The sequence below is a fragment of the Apodemus sylvaticus genome, chromosome 5 (assembly GCF_947179515.1).
Source record: "Apodemus sylvaticus chromosome 5, mApoSyl1.1, whole genome shotgun sequence".
Classification (NCBI taxonomy): Eukaryota; Metazoa; Chordata; class Mammalia; order Rodentia; family Muridae; genus Apodemus; species Apodemus sylvaticus.
In genome coordinates, this window is record NC_067476.1 from 142,512,885 (window position 1) to 142,535,370 (window position 22,486).

Here is a 22,486-nt window from a genome sequence, read left to right on the forward strand (position 1 = left end):
AGACATATATAAACACACACATATATACACACATAGACATACACATACATATACACATACATACTCATAACACACACACACACACATACACACACACACACACACACAAACATACTCTGCAGCTCGGGCAGGCCTAGAATCTCCCCCTTCCACCACCAGGCCTAGCTTCATCATCTCCTTTACAGAATACCTTGGGGAGCTTCTCATATCAGTACTCATTTTTCTACTTTTTTTTTTTTTTTTTTTGGTTTTTCGAGACAGGGTTTCTCTGTGTAGCCCTGGCTGTCCTGGAACTCGCTCTGTAGACCAGGCTGGCCTCGAACTCAGAAATCTGCCTGCCTCTGCCTCCCAGAGTGTTGGGATAACAGGCGTGTGCCAGCACTGCCCGGTTCATTTTTCTACTCTTTAACATGTGCTAAAAGTTATTTAATATAAATGTATCATTTTAAACATTCTATTTTACTATGAAAAATATATTTAACATTAGAGTTACCATTTTTGACCTTTATTTTTGTTTTTCTGGTGCTAGAGATTGAACCCAGGCCCCCTTTTAAAGACAGGGTCTCACAAACCCCAGGGTGGCCTCCAACTCAGTTAAAATGACCTGAATTCTTAGGTCTCTTGCTTTTGCCTTCTGGGTGTTTGGACAGTAGGCAACAACAACACACCCTGCTTAGATCACAGGGACAATCTGCCTCCAAACCCCTTTCATACTGACAATTCAGAGGAGGAAGCTGGGACTTGGAGGGGGAAGTGGCTTCAGATGTGTCTCTGCTTAGGAAAGGCTGGGGCAAACTCAACAAGCTGCAGCCTCAGTTTCCCCACCCGTGCAGGGAGACCAGGTCTTGTAATGCCCCTCCTTTTCACCATCAGAGATGAAAGTGACAATGTTGTGTGTGAGGCTGCCCAGGGCACAGATGGCCCAGAGCCCACAGGAAGCCTCCAGCCCAGCTCCACAGCAGGGTGCACTCCACAGCAGCCCCGGGGAAGCTCCTGCTCTCTTCACCCTACATGGCATTGGCCCGTAGCACCAACGTCTCCAGTGGGAAGGACAGCCAAAGGACCGCTCTGCCCTGGGGCCTGTAATGACCGCCTTCTCAGTCCTGAACTTCCGCCTTCTCAGTCCTGAACTTCCGGCATGCTGGGTCTCTTGGGAAGCAGGTGGGTGCCTCAGCAGAATGTTCAGCCTGGGATGCCTCATGAGCAGCCAACCAGCTGAGGGCCAGCTCTGCCTCTGGGTCAGAGGCCACCAGGAGTCAGGAGTTACCCGGGCTTGAAGCATGAAGGCCCCAGTAGCCTGCATGACCTTGAGAACCTGCCTCACTCTCCGGGACAGAAGCTGTTAGCATTCCGTCTATGCTCCACCCACAGTGTTGCCAGGTCTGCTCCACCCTACAGTTACCTGGCAACAGCCAGGTGAGCCTTGCCCACTATAAAAGGGGCTGCTTGCCCCCTCCTCCCTCTCTTACTCCTGTTTCCTGCTTGCTTCTCTCTTGCCCCCTTGGGCTCTTCCCTTGCCCCTCCCTTCCTCCCCTCTCTCCACATGGTCATGGCCGGCCTCTGCTTCTCTACTCTGCTTCTCTACTCTGCTTCTCGGCACTGGCCTGCTGAGGCACCCCTTCTTCCCGGGGCTCCCCTTCTCCAACACCTCACCACACTCCCAGAGAACACACCTCAATAGCCCTTTATCTCTTTATAATCACAGCAGATGTTGTTTGTTCGGCCGCAGGACGACCACAGTTTTGTTGGGCCTTTGCAGAGGTAAACTGAGATACACTGTCCTTATGCGAGCCTAACACACAGCTGGAGAAGGTTACAGCAGGAGGAGGAGCTCACAGAAACCACGACTGGGGACATGGGGTCTGGAAGTCACATTCAGAGACAAAAGTGGGAGACCCAGGCCAGGCCTAGCATCCTAAGGGGCCACAGCACATCTCCACACAAGCTAGCCAGTGGCCCTGTTGGCGACTAGAGAACAATTGTCAAACCTTATTGATAAGTAAAGTGAGGCATAGAGCCAGGCCCATGCCGGGCATTGCTGAACATAGCCTCAGTCAATCCCAGAAGAGTCACCAGGGTGTCCCCCTCCTCCACGCTCACTAGTCTGTTTTAAACATCCAAGGTCGAATACAGAATACAGATTAGGTGGTCGGCAAATACATGCTGGAAGGGTGGATGGAGAAACAGCGCTGTCGAGGCACAAGGTACCCGTCTCCCTCCACGAGCAACCACTCGGGGATGCCCATCATTTCGTGTTACACCGGCCCCAGCTGGGCTGCAGTCCTCACCTCTCTGGGGCGATCCAGCTCCGTCTGTAGCACCTGCTTGGCCAGCTCTGTCTCGATGAGCCTCTGCCGAAGGCCCTCGTTCTCCTCCTCCAGCCTCATCCGCTTCTTCTCCACCACCTCCAGCTCCTTGTGAAGCCGCATGGAGATGTCCTTAGAGACCTGAGCCAGGGAGGGAGGAGATGATGAAGCTGGACCTCGAGTCTCGGTGAGCAGCCCACCTCAGTTACAAGGCCACCTCTTCACCCTCACCCAGCAGAGAGGTCCTAAGACTCACCAAGAGCCGTAAATCTAGGAGCCAGCAGATCCAAACCCAGGTATTTAATGAGTGCTCTGCTGTATTTACATTCGCCTGCCTGAAGAGGGCATCAGACCCCCCTAAAGATGGTTGTCAGCCTCCAAGCAGTTGCTGGGAATTGAACTCAGGACCTCTGAAAGAGCAGCCAGTGCTTTTAACTGCTGAGCCATCTCACCAGCCCCTCTTGTTTGGTTCTTAAAGATGCCTTTATATTCAGCCGGAGCTGGAGTCCGAACCAAGCCTTGCTTCTCTCTGGTGATTGCCCTACCACTAGACAGTACTCCCAGCCCTGTCTTCACAAGAGCCTAGAAAGGGAAGAGAACTGGTTCGGAAGCCCGGAACAGAATGGGCAGCATGGGATCCTTACTTAGCAAGTCATTTCCTGGCCTTGTGCCTCAGTGTTCTTGACCTGTAAAATGGGCACGGCATAGAAGGACAATCTCAGGGCCAGCAGCAGGATCACATCGGCTGTTGCTTACAAAGCCTTCACCCAGTGCCTGCCACGGTGAGTGTCTGGTGACTCGTGGCTGCTGCTCCCAGGAACCGATGTCCAGAGACAGGCATGATTTGCTGGAGGTCACAGTGACCCTGAGGCCTGTTCTGAGATGAGGAACATGCTAGAATGACAAAGGCTGGGCAGGTGTCCAAGTCCAAGCTTAGATGCAGCTAACAGAGCAGCAGTCTCCAGCCCCAGGTCCAGGCGCAGCAGGAAAAGCACCCCAAAATCTGGAGGATACACTCTGTCCAGGCCCTGCTGCTGGGTGTAGGAAAGCTGGGTGTGGGACGAGGTTGGGGGGCTAAGGTAGGGTGAAGGAAGCCCTCCTGAGCTGGTATATGCCAATAGATGCCACTCCCCAGATAGGCTGGGCCCTGCTTACACCTACCTACTAGAAGGTCAGAGCAGAAGTGACTTTCTCAGGGTTACACACAGGGAGCATGCCTGGGCTGGGCTGGGCCTCCCTGGGGTTTGGAGGAGTCAGCATAGTCAGACCCCCACCCCCACCCCCACCCAGGAGCCTGAAAGCCCTGTCAACAAGACCCGTGTGGCACAGACAACCCAGCACCCAAGGCTGCCAATGTCGGAAATGACCACGTGCCCCCTCCCTCTGGAGGGGAAGAGGCCCTCCCTGGCTCTGCCCTCTGCCTGGGCCCAAGCCCAACTCAGCACAGGCCCCTTTGGCAATGTGTAGGCAAGGCCAGGAAAATAACAACAGTGGAGAGGAAACTGGGCACAGCTCTCCTCTCTCCTCTCTCCCACTGCCCCCTCCAGCCTGGACATCTCTGAGGCTGCCAGACGGGGGCCCACAGGCCTCCCGTATAGCCACTGCGGGCCACGAAGCTTTCCCTACCCTTCAATATCAAGAAAAAGATTTTTCAGAGAAGAAACCTCGATTCAAATCCAGTGCCAGAACTCTGAACATCTGGAGTCTGCATCTGGTCAGCAGTAAATGGGTAGATACACCTCCTGGGGCTGCTAGCGGGAGCACAGGCCATCGTTGGTGCTTGGGTGGTGGCTGGAGTCCAGGCAGTGCTCAAGACATACAAGGCTTCTCATTTACTATTATTTTTAAATAATTCAGTCTATTTAGTGTATTACAGAAGTTGTATTTATTTCATAGTTTCTTGACCTATTTTTGATTGTGTAAAATATTTAAGGGCACACAGTGCAGCTCAAAGGCACAAGTTCAAGGAGCCATCTACACACCGACACAGGGATTTTGATTTTTAGGCTGTGCTGGGAATAGTCGGACTTTTGTGCACACTGGGCAAGCACTCTCCTACTCAACTACATCTCAACTACCTCGGAAACCGTGAGCTTGCTACTAGCCAGGGATGGCCTTGAGCTTCTGAGCTTCCTGCCTCTGCCTCCTAAGTGCTGTGCCACTCCTATGCCACTTTGCTGAGCCTGTGCAGTGCTGAAAACCAACCCCAGGGCCTCGTGCCTGCCAGGGAAGCACTCTGTGACCTGTGCCACAAAAGCGTTTTTGTTGTTGTTGTCTTATGCATTCGCACGATTACTGCTTTGTCTCTTTGTATTGGTTTTATCCACCTTGGCCCAGGCTTAAGGTTATAGTTCCCAATTTGGGGCTTTTAGGTCACTCAGGAAGCCCTGTCCTCACCAACATTTCCATTCATTCATTCATTCATTCATTCATTCATTCGCCTCGGTACTGGGGTGGAAGTGGCGAGCCGCAGAGACCAGGGCCATGTCTACCTGGATTGGCTCACACCTGTGTCTCAGAGGCAGCTCAGGGCTCACCACACACTGAATGCCTAAGAAAGGCTTGTTGAAGGAACAAACCAATCAAGACCCAGCACACGGAAAGGGAGGAGTGGCTGGCGGAATACACGTGGGAGCTGAACCTGCCCTAGCGAGGTGGAGGGCACGCTCCTCCACTGGCCCTGCCCCACTGTCCAAAAAGGGTCACCGGGGGCCAACGGTCGGCTCCCAAACATTCGTCCATCAGTGTAGGAAGTGCTCCGTCTCTGTCACAGCCTACCTGGGAAGCTGCAGCATTTCAAACAGAAGAGCCCACAGCCTAGATCCCTGCACCGAGTGCCTTGCAGCCTCCATGAGAGTCAGGAAGGAAAGTTATCATGGCCACCTCCCCGTCCAGATTTCCAGTGGTCCCAGGGCCCTGGGCTCTCACGGGTCCCTTATAGAATCAGTTAGGTGCTCCCCAGGCTATAACCACAGACTTTTCTCACCCTCCGGACATATTTTATGAGCACTCTTAATCCCAGAAAGGAAAGGGTGGGTTCCAAGGTCACATGACTAGGAAGGTACCAAGCTTGGGTCAACTCTGAGGCTGATGCAGCAGGCGGGCAAGCTGGAAGGAATAAAACTGTGAACAATGGACTGTCAACAGCAAGTCCCAACATGGCTGTCTATGTCTGAAGGGCCGGCTGCATGTGCCTGTCTCACTGAGCCCCAAAGGAGAGGGCAGGGGGACAGAGAGAGGAGAGGCAGCCTGGGACACAGAGTAAACGCCTAAAGCACAAACAAATGTGCTCAGCCATGAGGTCACTGTTTACAGTGCTGGTCCCTGCCAAGGGCCATCGGCAGTGGGCGGCTCCCAGGTTCTGGGTCAGTCAGCCTCTGGGCTCTGAACCTGGGATTGTGGTGTCCCATGGCTCTGACCTTCAGCCATAAGCAGCACCCCAGGCCAGGCAAGCATGCTGAGACATGTGACCAAACTCAATGTCACCCCATTCGACACAAGAGGAAAACTGAGGCTCTAAGGGAGGAGTGATGCAGGTCACCCAGGACACAGAGCCAAGGCCAGAGCTTCCTTATATATTATTGCTGACTTGTTCTGGGCCTTCTACAAGAAAGACAGTGGATCCCAGAGTCCCCCAGCAGGGGCTCCCTCCCATCACGTGCTCCGCTGACTGGCGCCACATCTAACACACAGGACTCTTAAATTTTGTAATTTCATTTTATATTCATAAAAGTCCCTATAAGATACTAAACTTATCTCCACGTTCCACAGTGGAAACAGGACCTGAGATGGGAAGCAGCTTACCCAAGCCCACACGGCCACTAAGTGGCCTGACCATCCTCATGCTAGACAGTGTCCCTGCTGAGGGTCGGGGATCTTGTTAACTGCGTGGACCAGTCAAAAGTGAGAGAGCCTGGGGGGTTTGCTCTGGGGTGGCGGCTGGGGAATCTCACTAATAACACAGGAGCTCAATAAAGCTACCGGAGCTCAAAAGCCCTGCAGGGCACAGGGCCAAGGAGCCCGCTGAGCAGAAGAATCCCCAGGCATTCCCCTCCCAGTCCCTCTCCACCTGGGTGTCTCAGCCTGCCTGGGGGAAGGCAGGGAAGTCAGAATTCCACAGACCTCCATAATTGCCTCTAACGTGCCCAGCACACTGGGACAGAGGGTGACGGCAAGGCCGCGCGGCCAGCTAAGGCTGATCCAGAACGTGAGCTCACCGCTGCAGCTGCGGGGGTGGGCAGGAGAGGCGCGGAAATGCTGATTGGCTAGTTCAAATCCCAACAGAAGGGACCCTCCCCCTCCTCCTGGCTGCTCTGGCCACGCCCACCAGCCTAATTTTCCCCTCCCTCCCCCGCCCTCTCTGCTCCGTCTGCTTGTTTAGGGTCCCTCCCAGAAATCCTCGGAGGCCCAACTGCAGATTCCCTTGAATGTCTCTTTCTCTGCTCTTTCCATCCCTGCTCTGTCTCCTAACAGTGGAGGAACCGGAGGGTTGCTTTTTTGTTTGTTTGTTTGTTTGTTTGTTTTTGGATAATGGATCTTGGTGTGCAGTCTAGAAAACTGGCTCCACACAGGTACACGGGCTTGCATAGGGTCGCAGCCTTCCTAAATCAACACTGGCCACGGAATGAACAGAATCCTTTCTGAATGGCTTGCAGGGCTGGATTCTCAGGACCTTCCAGCAGCAGGTGTGTGGCTGACTCATCACCTGCCTGCCCTCAGGGGCCCTTGGGAGTCCTAGAAGGTCCCTGGCTCGTGCCCTCTTCTCCCTTGCAGAACCTGCAGAACTCCTGGGCAGGCTCCTCCCAGTTCTGTACCAGCGGAAGCATCCTCGGTTCCCAGTTCACACTGGACTGAGTTCTGAGAGCAGAGGCTGGCTCAGGGTCCCCACGTTTTGGGGCTTACCTAAGACTGGAAGTGGGGACTTCTCTCCTTCATCCCTGGCTTGAGTGGAGCCATTCCCGCTGCCTCCTTAGCTAGAGGAGCAGCAGGTTTCTGCAGTGAGGTCCGAGTGGCGGATGAGCCTAACTTCTTCACCCTGGATAGGTGCCTGTCTCCTTTGAACCCCAGTACCCTCATCTGGAAAACTGATGCAGTAATAATAGCTAGTCACTGTCAGTCCCTCTGGTGTCTTAGCCAGGGTTTCAATATCCTGGATTCTATGTCCTTACACCCATTTTGCAGATGAGGAAATCGAAACATAGAAGACTTGATCAAAACCCCAAAGCCCAGGCATATTGCAGCCCAGTGCTGAACCACCCCAGCTCAGCTGCAGTCCCTCCATCTCTCCATAGCAGAAGAAGCCTGGGAGCTGAGCAGGAACCACAAGCGGGGGGCTACTCAGGGGCCAAAGCCACGACAAGGCAGACACACAGGAAGAGCCTCTTGCTGCTTCAGGAGGGTCCTTGTCAGACCATTTTTTGGCTATCCCACCTGGAGGACCTGCTGACCCACCAGGGGTCCCTACTTTGAAGATGGGGAAACTGAGGCCCAGAGAAGCAGGATACTTTGCTCAAGGCAAGCAGTGAGCCACAGGGCCCACTGGATCTGCAGTGGGGTTTATGATCCGACCACCCAGCCAGGGCACCTAGGAAGACTGACCTTGACGTCCTGTTCCAGACCGCGGATGAGTTCCCCATCAACCTGCCCTGTCTGGGCGGCGCGGAGGCTGCGGCGCTCGGCCTTACGCAGCCGGTACTGCAGGATGCGGCAGGTCTTGCTGGCTTGGTCCAGCTGCTGCCGCAACTCCTGCAGCTGGTACACGTCTTCCTCCATGTAGACATCCCGCATCTCCAGCATCTCAGCCCGGAGCTCCTCAATCTCATCCTGCGGGGTGAAGAGAAATGGTCAGACCTCCAGATGCCACGGCAGTAGCCAGGGTGCCTGGATGCTGGCTACACTCAGCAAACCGACCTGGGGGCCTGGAGTTACAGGAATGAACACCGCCACCCAAAGACAGCCACAGCTAACGTCCGGGGGCTTTGCAAATAAGATTGAGAGAAGGGTCTAGGCAGGATTATTCTTGCTGATCTGGGTGGGCCGTTGCCGAGAGGGAAGCTGGTGAGCACCAGCAATGGGAAGGAGAAATAGAGGGAAGACAGACAGGCTGTGCAGGTAGAGACAGGGCCACCAGCCAAGGAGTGCAGGTGGCCTCCACAAGCGGTCACAAGGGGCGAAAGGCCCAGGAGAGGATGCCGCTTGTCCCCAGAGCACTTGGCAGACATGCGAGCCACCAGGACTTGAGTCTCAAAGACCTGGAAGATCATCTACAGCCAGCCCACTCTTAAAGCCCCAAAGTCACTCGCTATGGAATGAGTATTCCTCATGGCTCTCCTGGGAAGCGGCGCACCCTTTTCAGGAGGTGAGGAAGAGACACCTTTGGAGAGGGTCCTTGAAAGGCTATTGATACCCTGTGCCCTCCCTCCTTGCTTCCTGGTCGCCATGAGGTGAGCAGCCTCCTGGGTCACGCTCTCCCTGCCTTGATGCTCTGTGTCACAGGAGGCACAAAATGATCTTGACGATCTCCAAAAGCATTGAGAAAACAGTCTTCCTCCATAGAAACACAGCCTTCCTCCACAGAAACACAGCCTTCCTCCACAGAAACACAGCCTCCCTCCACAGAAACACAGCCTTCCTCCACAGAAACACAGCCTCCCTCCACAGAAACACAGCCTTCTTCCATAGAAACACAGCCTTCCTCCACAGAAACACAGCCTTCCTCCACAGAAACCCAGTCTTCCTCCATAGAAACACAGCCTTCCTCCACAGAAACACAGCCTTCCTTCTCTTGTCTCAGGCATTTTGTCATAGCGATGGAGGGATCAGTAGAGGCTTGTGGGAAAAGCAATGGGACCCATACCTCAGAGATCCACTCCACCCACGTTCCTGAGTGTCTGCTACACTAACCAGCACTGTGTAGCACACAAAACCAGGGAAGGGTGTTAGTGCACAGCCTTGTTTGGAAAACAAAGTAAACAAAAAAGCAAATTCAGATATGGTTAAGTACCATGGAGGCAAAAATAACAAAATAACAATGTAGGTTCCTCCACAGCAGAAAGCAGCAACATGGGAGATAAGGCAGTGAGGTAGGGGGTGTTAGGGGACCAGGCCATCTCTAAAGAAGGGACATCCGACCAAGGCAAGAAGCAACATCCACAAGAGTTCCAGGAAGAGTGCCAGTGTGTACAAAGGCTCAGAAATAGAAAAGAACTCAATGTACCCAGACACGCCAAGAGGTTGAGTGTAGTGGTGGACACCTTTAATCCCAGCACTTGGGAGGCAGAGGCAGGCAGATGTCTGAATTCGAGAACAGCCTGGTCTACAGAGTAAGTTCCAAGACAGCCAGGGATACATAGTAAGGCCTTGTCTCAGGTGGGAAAAAAAAGATACATCAAGGGGACAAGGAAGGCTGGCCACCAAGCCTAGTGACCTGAGTTTGGTCCTCAGGACCTACATGGTAGAAGAGAGGAGAGAACCAACTTCTGTATGCTGTCGTCTGATCTCATGTGTTCTGTGGCACACACATATACAAATAAATGTCATTTTAAAAGTATATTTGTCAAGCTGGGCGGTGGTGGTGCACGCCTGTAATCCCAGCACTCTGGGAGGCAGAGGCAGGCAGATTTCTGAGTTCGAGGCCAGCCTGGTCTACAGAGTGAGTTCCAGGATAGCCAGGGCTATATACAGAGAAACCCTGTCTCAAAAAACCAAAAAATAAAATAAATGAAATAAATGTTTTTAAATCAAAAAGTATATTTATTTAATAATTTTGCATACCTTTAATCCCAGCATTTGAAAAGAGGCAGAGTCAGAAAGGCAAGATTTCAGAGCAGAGTGACCTGATCTCAGACCAAGCCTGGTCTATATAGAAAGTTGCATACTATCCAAGTCTTCTATTATCTAAAAAAAAGCTTTTGTTTGTTTGCTTTTATTTGAAAGTTTGAGCAAGAGTCAGGTATGGAGATATGGAATTGGAAAGATCATGATTTCAAAACCAGCCTCATCTAGGTGAGACTGTCTAAAACCCACAAGGCTGGGGATATGGGGGGCCGGCCACGCAGACCTGGAAGGTCTGTTTGAACTTTACACAGAGGGTCTGGCAGGTGACCTCGCTCAGGAAGCCCAAGTAAACTGTGTTTTACCTGGTTTTTTGAGACAGGGTTTCTCTGTATATAGCCCTGGCTATCCTGGAACTCACTCTGTAGACCAGGCTGGCCTCGAACTCAGAAATCTGCCTGCCTCTGCCTCCCAGAGTGCTGGGATTACAGGCGTACACCACCACCGCCCAGCTTGACAAATATACTTTTAAAATGACATTTATTTCACCCCTGTCACAGCTCCCCTCAGCCGCACCTCCTTCAGCTCACCTGAAACTGTTTAGCAGTTGGTCTCCCAGTGACTGTGGGAACCTGAAGCTTGCCCTGCCATGCTGTCCCCATCCCCCACCCCACCCAGCACCTGCTCACCGTCCTGCAGACTCCCAATGAGTACTAACAGACCGGAAAAAAAACACGCCTAGCTCATGAAGAAAGAACAGGAGAGACTTCTCACTGTGAAAGATGGGACGTGACTCCCAGACACTCACTACACAGAGGGGAATGTGGATGCCTCGCAGAAGAAACACATAATTATGTCTCATAAGAAATGTGGAAACTGAGTCACAAACGTGAATAGTATCTACTGTTAGCTTGAACGAGATTGCACACAGAAGGGAAACTGAGTCATCAGAGACAAGGTCCTGACAAAGGCTCTCTACTCCCAGGAGAAGCACACAAGGTTGGTGCTGTTGGAAGCAGGGAGAAAACCAGGGACAGAAAGGCCACTTTGGAGAGGACACTGGATCTGGAGGGCTGGAGTCCCCTAAAGAAGATAGGAAGAAAGGGGAGGGTGCAGGGGTGGGATCCCCTCTCCTCCCCACACCCTTCGCTCCCTCCAGGGGTCTGATAGTCTAAAAAAGGAAACACAGAGACCTCCCCTCACACCTGCCTGCCAGCTGCCACTGAAACAGCATAGGGTGTGGGTCCATCTGCAGTGGGACCAGACTATGGCCTGGCTGCAATTCTCTGTAGGGGGAAGGGGTGTGGCCTGCTGGATTGATGGACAGGTAAGAAGCCAAATTATCCAGGCCACAGCACACCCCAGGGTCCCTCCCATCCATCTGTCTAGCTTCTGGAACTATTTCTCAGAACCCAGGAAAGGAAGACAGAAGTGACAAATTGGTGGCTCCACCCCACCACATGCTGTCTCCGTCAAGTCACAACTGATCGAGTATCCCTACACATCGCATCGCCAGGCTGTGTCCTGAGGGTGTGCTCACCAGCAAACCCAGAGTGGGTGACCCTGCCGACTGGCTGCAGAGGGGCAGTCATCTCAAAGGACCCCGAGTCACCACCTCACACCATGCCAAATGGGCAGACCAGAGTGGACGGAGAGGAAGCGAGACAGTCGGTGGGAGAATTGGGGAAGTGAGGAGCCCATGCACCAGTTCAGCTGGCAGGGAAGGGGGCAGGAGGGAAGGGGCAGGAGGGAAGGGGCAGGAGGGAAGGGGCAGGAGGGAAGGCAGACAGCCACATCCACGACCCAGGCTGCAGGGCCTTGCCATCCACGAGCAGTTCACATGTTACCCTGATATCCTGACAGAACGCAGTGACTGGGAAGATGTGAGGGCCCAAGCAACTCTAGGACAGAATGAGTCAGGGAGAACACAGGCACACTCACACTCGGGCTGCTAAGGCTCATTAACAGATGCAAGTCGCTGGGATCACAGGAGGAGATGTCCCTCCACATAGATCACAGGAGATGTCCCTCCACACAGATCACAGGAGGTGATGTCCCTCCAAACAGATCACAGGTGATGTCCCTCCACACAGATGACAGGAGGAGATGACTCTCCATATTTTAAGTAATGGGCTTTTGTGAAAGTAGTCCCCGGTCAAACAAAGTTTTGAAAAAAATACAGATGACATCAGTCATAATTTCTCTACCTGGTTCTGCATGACAGTGCTCCCCAGAATGGTATAGCTCACTGGTAGTGTCTGCCAAACATGCTCAGGGGTGCGGTTCTACCCCAGGGCTATGTAAACTCCCCACATTCCCAATCCAGACCTACTAAGTCAGAAACTTTGTGGGTAGGTTCCCCCAAGTGATTCTGAGATAAGGGAATTTCCTTCCCACTTTCTTCCCCACAGAAGACAAGAGCCCCCTCTCACAGCACAAGTCCCTGGCTCTGAGCCTGACACAGGCGTCTAGGGAAGAAGTGAGTGAATGACTATCCCCGACAGCTGTCTCTCGGGGGAACCGCCTTCACCACAGTGCAGGCTGTTGTGGGCATGCCAACTCTGTATCTGAAGAGGTTTGGGGGGCTGAGGCCTCTGGGGCTTGCCCCAGCTGCAGGCAAAACACCCACCAGCCCCTCCTGGCACGGCTTGTTGACAAAAGCAGGCTTATAGCCCACATGGGCTGGACACTGTAGCGCTCAAGCAGAGACTCTGGGTGTCTGGGTCTGAGGTGGGGGCAGGGAAAGGACAGAGGCTCAGTGTCCACACCCAGGCCAGAGATCTTCTAGGCACCTGGGCCCTGCAGTCAGGGTTTGTCTTCAGAGGTGCTGGGGTGGCAGGCCCTGCTGGAGAGAGCTGAGACACAGGCCTCCTGATTTCTTCACAGACAGTCCAGAGGCCCCACAGAGATGCCACCTCTTGAACCCTTCTATACACCATCAAGAAAGAGGGACCAATCTCACAGAACAAGGTTCTGAGGTTTCCCCTTCCCAACATGGCAGCACTCCAAATCTCACCCTCTACCTCAGACATAAAAGGCTACGCGTGCAGTGCCTACCTAGGAGTCTGAGGAACCCCAATTCTCAACCCCACACTCTGAAATGAACTAGGCCCCCAGACTGTTATCAACCCTGAAGAGGCTGAAGAAAGGTGACAAGCAGTCCCGCCAGGCTCTGATTTCATGCAGCCCTCTGTCCCGTGAAGGGGACAATGTCTAAGCAGAGGCTGCAGACAGTGGGTAGGAGGGAAGGCGGGGTCTAGGGACAGTGTGGCCTGGCATGATCATCCCTTTTCAAGGTTCCTTGGCTCTGTTCGGAAGGCAGAATTAAAGGAAGTCTAAATAAAAGCAGGCAGCGTTCTGGCCACTCCGCTGGCTTTGGCTTCAAGTTCGAGTCGCCCCTGACCTTTGACCTGGGCCTACAGGGAGGTTCACAAACACAGGCCCACCCATGCACTTCTGACTGCTGAATCTCTTCCTAACCCTGCGGGAAGCATTGAAAACGCTCCCATTTTGCAGAGGGGGCATCTGAGGCTCAGAAGTTTCCCAGAGCTGTTCGAGCTAGGGAGGGGTGAGGCTGGATTCCATACAAGGCAAGTGGCCCTGGGCCAGGGCTGCGAACTGCATTCTTCCAGCTTTACTCGGGCCGTTTGCTATGCTCCACTGGCCTTCACCAAGCTAACTCCCAGCACTTGGATCTTTCCAGAACATTCCTCTCTCCCCCAATCTGATTCAGAACCTACAACCCGAACTGCACGGTCCCCGATGGTAATGACTTATGGTTGTATTTGCTTGTTCCTCATCTTTCTGCCTCTAACTGCCTGCAGGGCGGGGTAAGGCTGGGTCTCACCTGCTTCTGGTTCCCAATATCCCTAGGATGCAGACTGCAACAGGTACCATGGGCAGGTGTGAATGAAAGAGAAAGGCTATTGGCCTGCCTGGTCTCTCTCCATAGCCTGGAGCCTTCTGTCCTTTTGACTCCAGATCTAGGTAGGGCTTGTGTGAAAGGGTAGGTAGAGTCTAGGCTGACCCCAGTGCTACCACAGGAGGATAGCAAGGTCTGCCTGCCCAGAGAACTGCCAGCTTCCCACACATTCCCTACATGTCAAGTCCCTCTGTTCACAGTGATCCAAGAGGGCTGCCGGCAGGAAGCAACCTCTCAGAGATGGCCAGTTCCCAGGACTCCTGGGAGATCGGCCCGGAAGAGTCTCTAAGTTCAGGCTAGGCTGGAGGACCCAACCTGAACTCACAATACTGCTAATAATAGGCTTGCAGGGTGGCAAGGGACTCCACAGTTTATGCAGACATTCCTGGTAAATCATCTCATGGGTCCTTGCAGAAAGCAAGGCAAGCTAGGAATCCATTCTACAGAGAGAGCTGTGTGCATCACAGGGGACAGGCCTGCTGAGTCCACCCAGACAGGCAGAGCCCTGGAGGGAATGTTTTTCTCACGTCCCCTCCTCTATGTGGCTACTCAACAAAGTCACACCTTTATTTGCAATAACCTCTTGAAATTAGCATCTCCTTCCATTGTGGTCTTAAGAACAAAGTGAGATTGTATCAGAAGCACCCAAGACTTGGACACCAAAGACACTGCTAATATTTTCATATCCTATAATGGTTTTTCAAAAAAAAATGTCAAAACATTGTTTATACTCATCAGTACCTAGAAATTAGAGTAGTTAAAGCAGCCATCAGAATCCAAGAGTTAACGCTGAACTATATCATAGTCGTAGCATACTTTAGTAACTGTTTCAATCTAGTTGGCTTCCTTGGATTTGGAGGTTAACACTGAAAGACATTATCCTGAGGGTCTCAGCAGAGGCTTAATAGGGTCCATGCATAAAATGCAATACCAGAGTTCTCTTAGGAGCACCATAATCTGCAAAGCCCCTGATAGTTCCTATCAGAGCGTCAAACTGAGAGAGACAGTGCTGGGAAATGGCCGGATGGGCAAAGCCCTCGCTGTGCAAGCTCGCAGACCTGAGGTCAGATCCCTGCAACTTCCTGGCCAGCCCTGACTTTCAGGTTCAAGGACTGACTCTGTGGCGCTTACATGGATGTAAGATGACTGACTGTCCGTGAGAACAAAGTGAGGAATGGGTTTGGTGGAGTCCTTCCTTGTACAGGACTGTAAACTGTGTGCACGATGGATCTGGCCTACAGGAAATGAAAAGGACCGGACATGACATCCCTTTGCAGACACACGGCAAACGCAGTGGGTGGTCGGACCCCAGAGATGGCCCCAACCCAGAGAAGGAGCCAAGGAGACATAAGGTTCCTGAAGACAAGAGAATGATAGGTGGAGACCCTCAACTGCCTCCCACCTGAGGGCAGCTCCCAGTGCCGCCATGGAGGCCTACAGACCGCATCTGAGATCCCAGCTCTGCCCAGGCGGGGTCAGAAGCTGGGAACCGACAGCCTAGCGCAGTGAGTCCAGACAGCACACAGGAGTGGGCCTCCTGCTCCGTGCCTGCCTCCTAACTTTTTACCTCAGAAGCACCGACTACCTTGGGCACATCCGGGCGTTTGAACACGTAATGAGTGCCTACAGTAGGCCTGGTGGCTGGGCCCAGGTTCCTATCATGGCTGCCCTCCTCTCCCCTCAATAAGCTACTCCCAGCTTAGCACAAGGCACACAGGGATTCTCTCTTCCTCCCCCCCTTCCTTCTTTTTCTTTCTTTCTCCCTCCCTCCATCGCTTCTCCAGCACCAGGGATTGAACTCAGAATCTTATATATTAGTGCTTGCTCTGTACCCCAGCTGTACCCCAGCTCCCAAGGAGTGATTTTTAATTATTTTATGTATGTGAGTACACACCAGAAAAGGGCATCAGATCCCATTACAGATGGTTGTGAGCCACCATGTGGTTGCTGGGAATCGAACTCAGGACCTCCAGAAGAGCAGTCAGTGCTTTTAACCACTGAGCCATCTCTCCAGCCTGTGATTTCTTTTTTTTTAATACTTAAAATGTGGTTAAAACTGTTTAAGTGTTCCCCACTTTAAACCCTCCAATGATTATTAAACCCGGGGACAGCCCATGTGTTTCCTGACTCACAAATGGTTAAGCTGTGGCCCTTCCATGTCACACCTGCAAGGCGGTGGCATGGGGGTGGGGGTGGGGGTGGGGGTGGGGAGATTCTGGAAGCCTGGAGCAGCCAGGCTCTGACTCCTTGAAAGAAGCCCGCCACAGTAGATGTTGTGACATGCCACGCATGTGCATGTGACACTGTGGATGGGTAAGGTTATGGGACAGAGAACAGGCCAATGGTAGCACACAGACCAATGGCTTTGATTGTAGAGGAAGTTTGGGTGAACAGTTAACTCTTCTAATCTTTTTTCTTTTTCTTTCTTTCTTTCTTTCTTTCTTTCTTTTTTTTTTTTGATAGCTGAGGATTAAACCCAGTGTCTCTCACATGATAAGCCCAGGTTCTGGCCCTGAGATACATCCCTAGCTCTCTGGTATAATTTATATACAGTAAAAATAAATAAATAAATAAATAAATAAATAAATAAATAAATAAATAAATAAAACTAATGTATCCAACTAGGGGTCTGTGAGATGGGCCTGTTAGTAAAGGAAAGGTCCTCACCACCAAGCTTGACAATTTGACTTTAATTCCAAGAACTCGCCTGATGGAAGGAGAGAAACAAGTCCAACAGGCCATCCGACCCCCACAGGCATGCCCGCACTCACACTGATTACAGATGGAAAGGTAGGTAGGTAAATAGATTGAGGAAGAAATACAATTTAATGTACCTAGGTTATAGATGTTAACCCTTATCTTGACTGGGGTTCACAGCTACAGAAGTGAGTACGTTCATCAAAACTTACTTTACAGTGAGATCTTTTTTGAAACAGACAAAAAAACAAAGCAAAACAAAACCTCCACGGGGAACTCACTCATCATCATGCAGAGCAAACCTGTCCCAGGCACGCAGGCTCCACCAAGCCTCACCCCCACTCCCTTTATCTCCATATCCCTCAACCACACCTCACGTGGGCCGCACCCCAGCCACCTGAGTCTCCCTCCAGCAACAGAAATCACCTGGCCTGTCACAGCCTTCAGCCCCTGCCATTCCTGTGCGGGTGACCTGTGGCACCTCCTGCCCAGGTCTCCTGCAAAGCCTTGCAGTCTGGCTTGTCTTTCCCTCACACTGCACGACACAGTTCTATCAGTGATATTTATCTTACTTATTTGTCTGCTTGATTGTGGAAGGCCCATTTCTGTCACAAGAGAACCACAATGACAGGCTTGGCCTAGCACATAGAGAGGGGCTCAAGAATTAGCCATGAGTGAACAGCCAGGCTGAGGGGAGGACAGCCAGGCTGAGGGGAGGACCACCACCACACTGAGCAGCTGCAGCTGTCTTTAGACTCTGAGGCCAATCTCCATGGAGGCTTCAACTCCAGCACAGTGACACCAGGCCACAGCCATGACAGATTCCAAATCCTACCCAAATGGATCATTGACTTCCCAGCTCGCAATCAGACTCAGGAACAAACGGGGAAAGCTGTGCTCTAGAAGGGACCAGGAACTTCATTCCAATCAACCACTCTAAAGGGCCAGGGGCTCCGCTTTGCCCACGTCCTCCCACACCACTTGGCTACCTCCTTTGGGTTAAGGCCCAGGCTGCCTACCCATCTGCCACCCTGGCTCGCGGTCACTCGTCACCCACTCTGGCCCTGGCAACCTACACCAGCTATGGAAGAGCTGACCAGCAGGGTGGCCAGCAGTGGCCACAGGGACAGCAGGCCAACCCCACCCAAACAGCCAGAAAAGCCATCTGCTGCCCCCCCTCCTCCTCCCCAGGACTCTGACAAGGCTCCAGATGAGATCATTGCACTCAGTCCCCAGGAGGAGGGCTGCAGAGAGCTTCACTTCCCTCTCAGCTGAACTGCAAACACTCCAGAGGCAGAGGAAGGGGAACTCAAAAGCTCTGTCGTATACAGAGCGGGCAGTGAGGCTGAGGACTCTGGGCTCCAGTCTCCTGGTCAAGCTCAACTCAGCTCAGCCTCTTTGGGCAGAGGTTTGGGGGAGTCAGGGTGAAGCTTCACAGAGGACATCACATCCAGCCCCGGATCACCAGGTCACAGGATCTCGATGCTCCCGTTCTGCTGGTACTGGGGGTGTCTATGAGCTCCCACTTCTCTGGGTCCTGCCCGTCCAACACCATAGAGAGTGGACAGTCTGACCAAGGCAGGCTCATAACAACAGTACACAGTTCTCCCTCCATCCCCAGTAGGCCTTAAAGTAAGGGGTCAGGAGTCAGGACTTTGGCTTGTTTTAAGGCTCATAAACGGGAGAACAAAAGTAACAACAGCTGGTACTTCCAAGGGTGTGCCAGACAGCAGTAGCGATGAGAAGCCATTATCTTTTTCTAAGTGATGATCCTTTGTGGCAAGCTCTGTTCTTACCCTTTCCAGGCCTGACATATGAGGCAGATGATCTATCAGGAAGTTTCTCTCTCTCTCTCTCTCTCTCTCTCTCTCTCTCTCTCTCTCTCTCTCTCTCTCTCTCTCTCTGTGTGTGTGTGTGTGTGTGTGTGTGTGTGTGTTGATCAAGGACAGCGAGATGGCCAGAGGCTCCTGCCTACCCAAGGTCATACCTGGTTTGCCTCTGCCCTATCAAAGCCTAGGGACAACGCTTCAAAGCCCTGTCTGCTGGGCACACTCAAGGGAGCACAGACACTGTCTCCCATCCTGCCAGGCGCACAGGAAGGAAGGCAGCTTCGAATCAGGATTTGTTGACAACGTCCCCAGCCTCTGGACTTCAGCCAAGCCTATAACAGAAGAGGCCAGGGAGTTAAGGATTTAAAAACCCAAGAGCCACACAGCTGGAATCCCTCTTGTCATTTACAGCTGATGTGACTAACAAGCAAGGTGCCGTGACGTTCATTGGGCTGCAGTCTAGGCCAGGTTAGGAGGAAGGGGCTAAACACTCTGGAAGGTCCATGCTGCCATGCAGAACCAGGAGCGCCTGCCGTGGAACCAGCAATTACCGCTTAACAATCTAGCCACTGTGCGCTAGCTGCCCCACCAAGGAGTCCCCACAGCTCCTAGTACCTAACACAAGAAACCTGGCCTGGAGCAGACCCCGGGAGATCACGGAAAGGGGCCAGGGGAACGGATCCGGTAATGCAAGGGCAAAGAAGTGGGGCGGGAGGGTGGAAAGGCTATGGAACCATGCTCTGCCACAAACTCAGCCATGGGTGAGACAGGAGGGGTGGTGTCTAGGCAAGGTAGGACCAGGGAGGCGTGGCCGAGCAGTCTGGTATTATTGAGGAATCACACCACACACACACACACACACACACACACACACATATACCAGGCACCTTTATTTTCATCTGTGGCCAAGGCAGGAGACTCTTTACCACCATCTTAGAATGGGGCCCAGGGGTGATCCCCACCAGTAAACAAGCATCAACAGATTGCAAGGGAGGTACAGGTTTTGGCCACCGGGGAGGAGTGACTTCGGGTAAGTGAGCTGCTGAGAGGAAATGTGTCTACAGGGATGCACAATGTAAATGGCTCCACACACACTTCCCAGACAGACAGCACACCCAGAGCGAGGGGCAGCCTGAAGCCCAGGACCCAGGGCTCTCAGGGGTCAGACCAGAGCCGGGGGCTGTTGAAGAGAAAGGGCTGAGAACCAGGATGAGTGAAACAGAGGGGACCAACTCCTCACACACCGGCTCCCTCCTGAGGAATGTTCATGGTGACACTGCAGGACATTTTACAGAGCTGAGGCTCATGAAGGGAGAACAGGGAGCGAAGCGCAGGCAGAGGCGCAGCCCGGGCTGCTCCAGAGACAAGGGAGAGGTGGGCAACAGCTTCTGCCTCCTCCGCCTCCTGCCCCATCTTGGGGCAGCCAGCAGAGGCAGACACAGTGCTGGCTCCAGGGGCCCCACCATCCTGCACCAGAGGGGTGTGTATAGATTACAATGATGTCATGTGTTGGAGGGTAGGGGCTGGCCACAGTCGGAGCCCTGGCTGCCAGCCAGGCATCCGCCTTGAACCTAACTGAGCCCTTTTCTGGAGTGTCCCTCTGCCACAGAGGCTGCCTAGAGCCCGGGATCCCTCCCAACTTCTGAATACAGGACAGTGATTGGCTCTCGTGTGTCTGAACTCTACTCTCCCCCCATTATCTGCAAGAAAGGCATTGAAACCCCACTCTACAGACTGGAAGCCTGAGGTTCCAAGAGGCAACATGCACAGGAAGGGAAGTAACTAGGTGGGGTTTGACCTCAGACCTGATTCTAAGGATGGAGTGTGTGCCTACAGGACCTCATAGTCTTCCTTGCTTCTGCCTTCACTGGCACCCTGGGAAAGCAGCAGTTTTGTGCCTAGTGCTAGAGCCACGTGGCCCCAGCCCTGCTACAAACCAGCAAAGCTATCTTCCAGCCAGGGGTCTACTGCCCAGGCACCCAGTGTCCTTCCTAAGTCCTCCTGACCCTCTATCCCCAGACCCTACCCCCTAGTTCCATGACTCTCACACCCATGACTCAACTCTATTCTTTCCTCCCTCTCGCTCTGTCCTTTCCTGACAGGGTCTCACCCTATAATACCGGCTGGCCTCGAACTCCTGCCCCCACCTCCTGAGTGCTAGGCCTGAGTGCGTGTACCACCGTACCTGGCTCCAGCCCTCCTTTGTAAACCTACCATTCATTTCCAGGCCAGAACCATAGCTGATCAATTAGGCACACACATCTACTTAATGAGCCTCTCCAGTGTGGTAGGCCCTGTTCCAGAAGCTGAACACCGAGGCAGCCAATCAGACAAAACCCCAGCTGTGACACCTCCTCCTCCAGGAAGCCCGCTCAGCTGCTCTTGGATGCCTTCTTACTTCCATAAGTTCTAGACTAGGCATGGGTACCCTCTACAGATCAGGGCATCACAGCCTCTGTAACTTGCAGCAGAGGGAGACAGGGTAAGCAGGAAATTCCAAAGGGATTAGAAGTGCTACCCTGAGGCTCTGTTCCTTCTGTGGCAGGCTTGACACGCGTCTCTTTCCCTGAGCTCCACAGGGCCTGGCTCCGGAGCCTGCGAGCTTCAACATAGCTTCTCCCAATCCAGAGCCCTATGGATTTTACCTGCCGCCCTCCCAGTTGGGCCCCTGGAGCCCCAGATCCAGGCAATTACAAACCCAGTGCTGACACCACTCACGGTCCCAGCAGCACAGTAAGAAGAAGCCTTATGAGCAGCTGGAGACAGAAGGGTCATACACAGTAGCTCCCGGGGGACACTGGAGCATTTCCTGTGTTTATGTGTAGGTGAAATGTCACAGTCAGTGTAAATAGACATGTATATGTATGAGCATGTATGTCTGGTGCCCTGGTTAAGCAAACACCACGTCTGACATTTGCACGGTCAAGCCTTGGGTCCTAACGTGCACGGAGGTTGGGTCCGTCCTGCCTGTGAACTTCTCTGTGGGCGCCCGGCGCCCAGCTGAGAGAACCTCAGGCACATGTGGCTGCTTGCTCTCTGAGGAAGGGGCGGCTCTGGGTCCCGGGGTGAATGGTGTCTGTGTCACCTGACAAGTCTCTGGGATCCTACGAATTCTAGTGCGTAGAGATGACATCTATGTGCATTTATGTGCACACCTTCCCGGATATATGGTCTTCCTATGTCTGAGAGTGTCTCCAGGCTGTGTGAAGGAGTGTGTGCTTCCTTCCCAGCCTGGAGTCTCCTGCTGGTGGGTGTTGCGTTTGGTTCTGTGTGGCACGAAGGGTCTGTCTATCACTTTCCATGAGGATCCACAGTGAGCATGCCTGGAGGCTGGCTTCTGGAAACACATAGCATAGTGAGTCACTGAATGTATACATCAGCCAGTGTGTGTGTGTGGCGGGGGGAGGGCTTGTGGGTCTCTAGGCCTGAGCTCTGAATAAGCATACATGTGTTTGTGTGTACAGGGCTGTGTCCGGGGACACGGGCCCAGCCCCTTGCAAAGCAGGCCGAGGTTCGTGGTCTTCTCTGGCCACAGCAGCTGCCACCCACATTTTCCATCCTGCTGGAGCTGCTCCTCCAACCCCCAAGCCCTGCCCCCAGCCAGAAGCTACAACTCAGGGCGGGAACCAGAGGACTTTGCTGGCATGGTGACAGGCTAGGTCCCTCCTCCCCGGCCTCTCAGGAGCTTTGAAGGAACTGCCTGAGGCTTGCCACTCAGAAGACTCTACTCAGAGGAAGGGAGGGAGGAGGAGGGATGGTAGGAAAGGGCCTGTGACTGGGCTGGCACATTTACTGAGCAATGGACACTCAATAGAGAAGTCTATGGCAATCCAACCCCCATTTTTACAGGCATGGTCCCCCTAGACACACCCCCACCTATAGGCTTGGATAGATATCATCAGCCCTTTAGGTTTTTGTTTTTTTGAGACTCAGTCTTAGCCCAAGCTGGCCTTGAACTC

At 53.0% G+C, this 22,486-nt stretch overlaps 1 protein-coding gene across 1 annotated transcript in view; it reads right to left on the reverse strand.

Moving 5' to 3' along the window:
• Positions 1–22,486, reverse strand: part of Soga1 (suppressor of glucose, autophagy associated 1) — a 68,469-nt gene that overhangs the window by 41,063 nt on the left and 4,920 nt on the right. Inside the window, exons 2-3 of the mRNA XM_052184118.1 lie at positions 7,905–8,129; positions 2,289–2,447 (exon numbers count right to left, since the gene is read on the reverse strand). Of these exons, the coding sequence (XP_052040078.1) occupies positions 2,289–2,447; positions 7,905–8,129 (384 nt within the window). The remainder of the gene's footprint in view (positions 1–2,288; positions 2,448–7,904; positions 8,130–22,486) is intronic.